We start from the raw sequence: 5,131 nt of genomic DNA, 5'->3' as shown, positions 1-5,131 counted from the left end.
GATCTCGGGATACCGGTGTAAACGTCGACAGGTGCCGCTTAAGGTCTTACCATTCTGTCGAGTCCCAGTCAAATTTATCGGGTACCTAACGCGTCCGTTAGGATTTTTCTTCGTATCTGTTGATACGGATAAAAGTAGCAGAGCGCAGTCTTTGGCGATGCCACGCCCAGCAGAACGGATCTGGGGTCTTACCTTCGCAAATTTGCGGCATTCAGAAATTGATCGCAACTTCGGCGTTCTGAGAATATATTGTCGAGTGCTTTTCCGGCTGTTGGAATGGCACATTTTATCGAGTCATATATGACTTATATTGTTCTCCCGATGGGAGTATATGTAGAGTTAATTATAACTCGAAATATACTCTCTTGCTTTTCTATTTTTGTTAATTTCATCGGGCACGCGAACAGCGTTCCCGATGGGAGTAGCCCCCGAGGCTACAACCAAGAACTTGTGCTTGGTTGTAGGCTCAACATTTTAGTCCATCTTGTCGCTATATTTTCATTACTTTCCAATATGATCTCTTTCTTCTTCTCTCTCTTTTTTTTTTTTTTTTTTTATCTCTTGGGTGCGCGAACAGCGCTCCCGATGGGAGTAGCCCCCGAGGCTACAGCCAAGGACTTGTGCTTGGTTGTAGGCTCCCGCAATTTCTATATTTGTCATACTCGAAAATTTACTTTTTTCTGAAGTAGCCCACTAGAATTAGGGCAAAAACATGTATTTTATCAAAGGATCACTAATTATAGAATAATTCTTACTGACGCCACTATTCAATTAATTTTCTTGTCGACATACTTCCCTTAATCAAATTTACTTCATCCTTCTCGAATAGTCGTGAGTTCTCTGCCCTGTGGGTCCATTGCTTCGACCACGTTGACACGTCGTGCAAGTGGGGGACACACGTCCTCCACTTTTTCTGGCGCACGTACGGTAACGCCTATCTCAGTAAAAATACCTTTTTACCCTTGTTTCTAGAAGATCTATTCTCACCACACGATTTCTCCATCCAACGGCACGCTGCTTCACCCGATTCTTATATAAACCTTTCTTCAACCTCCGTTCATCCCCTCGCTTGCGCCGCTCATCTGTTCCCCTTCGCAAAACTTCTCCTGCGCCCGAATCTCTCCAAGCTTCCGCACTCACGCACCTTACTCGCCCATTGCCGTTGAGGCCACCGCGCACGCGACTCACTCGCCACAGCACTCCGGAATCCAAGATGGCTGCCGAGGATCTTGAATGGGAGAGATCCAAAATCTCCAACCAAGACACCAACATGCTGAAGAGGCTTGGCCTCATGAAGAAGGAGGACGCCATCCGCTTCCCCAGCGAAGAAAGCTACCCCAAGCCTCCAATGGAGTACCGGGTTAGTTTTGTTGATCATCTAATCCGCGGCCTTTCGACCCCAATCCATGATTTCCTCCGCGGCCTTCTTTTCGTTTATGGGATTCAACTACACCAGTTGACTCCCAATTCCATCCTTCACATTTCTATTTTCATCACGCTTTGCGAGTGCTTCCTTGGAATCACTCCTAATTGGATTCTTTGGAAACGAATTTTCTGCCTCCGCCGCAATGGCTCCCACAACGTCACTTATAACATAGGTGGCGTTGTAATCTGTGTTCGTACTGATGTCGACTATTTCGACGTCAAATTTCCTGACTCTGTCCAAGGATGGCGCAAAAAGTGGCTCTACATTCACGAAGAAAGCGCCAATTCTGTGGAGCACAACATAGTTCCTTTTGACGGAAGTGCCAGGATTCAGCGTCGCCGTTCCTGGGATGCCGAAGCTTCTGAAGAAGAGAAAAAGGCGACAGAGGCGCTCATGGCTCGTATCCATCATCTTCAAAACACTCGAGGCAAAGAGCTATCTGGTGTTCAAATTACTGCCTACTTCCTTAGGATTAGAGTGCAGCCTCTTCAGGCTCGCAAAAATCCCCTTTGGACGTATTCTGGTGAAAATGACGCCAACAGAGTTTCCAGTGATCTTTCTGTAAAGGACCTGGAAAAATTGGTTCGAAGAATTTCTCGATTAGGCAAGAAGGATCCTATTCCCTCCTCCTGTCGAGTGGAACCATACAGTGCTTCCAATCCTCTTCCCGAGGTATTTTGTCTTCTCGAATTTCTATCTTGTTCTGAACTGTTCCTTGTATCTTATTGCAGTGGTATCTCACTTATTCTCTTTTGTCACTATTTCTTTGTAGAATCATCCTACTATGGCCTCCCTTCCTCCTCTTCCTGAGGATGGAGAGGTCGAAGAAAGAGCCGTTGTCGATGATGTCAACCAGGAGACCCCCTCTTTTGTGAATGAACCCGCAGATTCTCGAAAATCTGCGGGATCTACTGAGAAGGATGCTGCCTCTGAAGATACAACATCAGCGCAATCTCCTCCTCCTGCTGTTTCTCCGAAGAGCAAAAGGAAAAGGAGCAATGCCGAAGATTCCGGGACCTCGAAACCCGAAGAAACTGCTCCTGCACCTCAAAAAGCAACTTATGATCCATACATCGAGAGTATCATCAGCTCGTAGGTTCCTTGCTCTTTTCCTTTTCTATTTGAAGAATTTTATTTTGCCTTGCTTTTTATGCTGCCACTATTTTGTCGCAGTGATGATGAAGAAACACCAACTTTAGATGTGGCTGCTCGAACGAGCACGTCACATACTTTAGTTATTTCAGAAAAACCAGTTGAAGGGGAGGAATCGTCGCCTCCTCAACAAAATGTTGATACATCTACTCCTCCTTCGAGCCCCCGCGCCCCTTCACCAAAAAGGGCACGGGTTGAAAAGATTGTTGATCCTGCCCCTCAGTTGGGCAGTTCGTCGACTCTGCTCTTAGATGATGTAAGTTTGTCGGCATCTATATTTTCCTTATTTTGTTTTTTCACACCTTTTCTCTTTTTCATGCCGACGTTTCTTTTGATGTACTTACCTTTGAACAGCCAATGATCAAAGAGCTTCTTCGGATCGGGTCCCAATTTGTTGGGTACCGTGAATATGCCGCCAGAGCCGAAGGTGACGACTTTTATACTTGCTATTTTTCTTTAACTTTCTATTCCTGTTGCTTGTCGCTATTTTTTGATCTTTCTTTTCTTTCTTTTTCATATCTCGACAGAAAAACTTTCAGAGGCCAACGAACGTGTCGACGCACTTGCTCAAAAACTCGAGCAAAGTGAGGCGGCTCGCAAGAAAGCTGAACTTGCTGCTAGCAAAGCCAAGGCCGAGGTTGATGAAGCCAAGGTGAAAGCTGCTAGTGTCGAGGAGCTGCAGAGAAGGCTCAAAGATGCCGAATCTGCCTTAGATGAGCAGAAAACTGCACAAACTGTGCGTGAACAAGAGATCATCAAGCGTCTGAAGTCGCAAAGTCGTCGTACGCTGAGTAATATCATCAACCCCTTCTATTGTACTTCCTGTTTCTTGGTTTTTGACTAATGGTTTGTCTCGTGTGGCAGCCCAAACAAACCAAGATTTTGATCTGGAGGATCCCGTCAATGACCCTCTCCTTGATGCACTTTCTCTTCTGGAGTTCCATGGGCGCGAAATTCGTGAAGGCGTGGCCAATGCCAGTGCAAGTTTGTCGGCGTTGTTCCCCTACTTCTTCCCGAAGAAAGAGGAACCTTCGACTTTCCTTGCCCTTGCCAAGCTTTTCAATTCGTCGGAAGACCTGGGATTGAAGATGCGTCAGGAGAATATGAAGGTTGCTGTCGAGAGTACTGTTGCCCTGGTTGCTGACAGCCAACAGACGCTTGATTGGATGAAGGTTGGCGACACCAGCCAGATAGAGCATTCGAGATGGAGGTCGCTGATCAAGGCAGCCAAGCCCAACACTAAGAAGATCTTGGCGTATCTGGGGATCAAGCCAGCTTCGACTCCTAGCTCCTCGAGACCGGAGGTCTAGTTGCATGCCTCCTTGTTTCTTTTTCTGTTTCTTTTGCTTTTGTTGCCAAAGTAGTTGTTTTGGCGACACTCATTTCTTTAGCTCTACTGTAGTGCCCTTGTAATGATTCCAAGAAATTAATGAAAAACTCTATCTGTCATTTGATGTTGTCTTGTCTAAATTTCAGTTGATATTTGATAACTATACTCCAACTTCCGCTCCTTCCAATGTATCGCCTTCTTCTCGTGCGAGGAGAGCTTTTGCTGATACTGCACCGTCGACGATACCTTGTCGCAAGAACTGGATGAACTTCGGCAGCAACTTCAGTATGCGAAGAAGCAAACACTTGTGATGATGGAGCAATCTCGTAAGTCATCTGAAGCCGAAAATTTGCTCTTCAACAAGCTCACGAAGCCGTGGCTGCTAAGGAAATTGCTGCTTCCGAGGCTGAAAAGGCAACTACTCGTGACACTTTCATGCTCGAATTAATGAATGAAGCCGGTGCAGATATGTCGGGTATGCTCTGTTCGTCACGATATTCTTTATCTTCATGCTATTGTTTCTTAGAGGTTTCCACTTCTTTGTTTTGATAGGTGCCTTTGTTGATGCTGCTGCCGAGGAAGAGAGGGTAAATGCTAGGACAACCCTCCTTGTTAATCTTTCCCTGGACCATGGTTCGTTGTTTTGGGCTACCCCAGAGAGGACCCGCCAAATTGTCAGATTTCAAGATCGCGCCTCTCAAACTCGCGATTTCCTTGACTTCTGTACCAAGACCTTGTCCATGGTTTACAACTCCATGTTTCCTAACGTCCAACCAAAAACTCTTCCTGAATTGATGGAAAGGTTCAAGGATGCTCGCAGATTCCATGATTTTGTCAAAGCTCAACTAGTAGCCGGCGCCGCATTTGCTCTTATCATGCTCCAAATCTGCCACTCGAAGCTTGACCTTACCCAGGTTGTCGAAAAGGTTCACCAAAAAGTAAAACGTCGGAGAGTTGGTGTTGACAGGATTAACACGAAGGTTACGCCTATAGCCGAAGAAATGATTGAAGACCTACTTCGGATGGATGCCGACTTTTTTGCCGATGGCCATTATGCCGATTTTCTTGGTGCTGCTCCTGAGGAAAACAGGGTTACTCTTGATGACATATTGAATCAAGACTAGTTAGTTTCTTCTTGTAGATATTTTTTCTTTGTAATCCATGACTATATTGTAAAGCAATCATTATATTTCTCTGTTTGTTTAGCCCCCGAGTGTTTCGGT

The 5,131-nt window shown here is 45.6% G+C and overlaps 1 protein-coding gene across 1 annotated transcript; it reads left to right on the top strand.

Moving 5' to 3' along the window:
• The first annotated feature begins 1,243 nt into the window (after window positions 1-1,243).
• LOC127326054 (uncharacterized) lies at window positions 1,244-4,027 on the top strand. The gene is made up of 6 exons (XM_071822617.1): window positions 1,244-2,098; window positions 2,199-2,518; window positions 2,600-2,834; window positions 2,933-3,005; window positions 3,106-3,369; window positions 3,443-4,027. The coding sequence occupies exons 1-6, from the start codon at window positions 1,271-1,273 to the stop codon at window positions 3,886-3,888; spliced, it is 2,166 nt and encodes a 721-aa protein (XP_071678718.1). The 5' UTR covers window positions 1,244-1,270; the 3' UTR covers window positions 3,889-4,027.
• The last annotated feature ends 1,104 nt before the right edge of the window (window positions 4,028-5,131 follow it).

The sequence above is a fragment of the Lolium perenne genome, chromosome 6 (genome assembly GCF_019359855.2).
Source record: "Lolium perenne isolate Kyuss_39 chromosome 6, Kyuss_2.0, whole genome shotgun sequence".
Taxonomy (NCBI): Eukaryota; Viridiplantae; Streptophyta; class Magnoliopsida; order Poales; family Poaceae; genus Lolium; species Lolium perenne.
This window is presented reverse-complemented; position numbering and strand designations above follow the sequence as displayed.

What these genes read in the sequence shown, in the direction of transcription:
- LOC127326054 (XM_071822617.1), top strand. Translation starts at nt 1,271, where the DNA reads ATGCTGAAGAGGCTTGGCCTCATGAAGAAGGAGGACGCCATCCGCTTC. An exon ending in CTTCCAATCCTCTTCCCGAG is followed by an intron (nt 2,099 to 2,198) that starts GTATTTTGTCTT and finishes ATTTCTTTGTAG; the next exon opens with AATCATCCTACTATGGCCTC. An exon ending in CGACTCTGCTCTTAGATGAT is followed by an intron (nt 2,835 to 2,932) that starts GTAAGTTTGTCG and finishes ACCTTTGAACAG; the next exon opens with CCAATGATCAAAGAGCTTCT.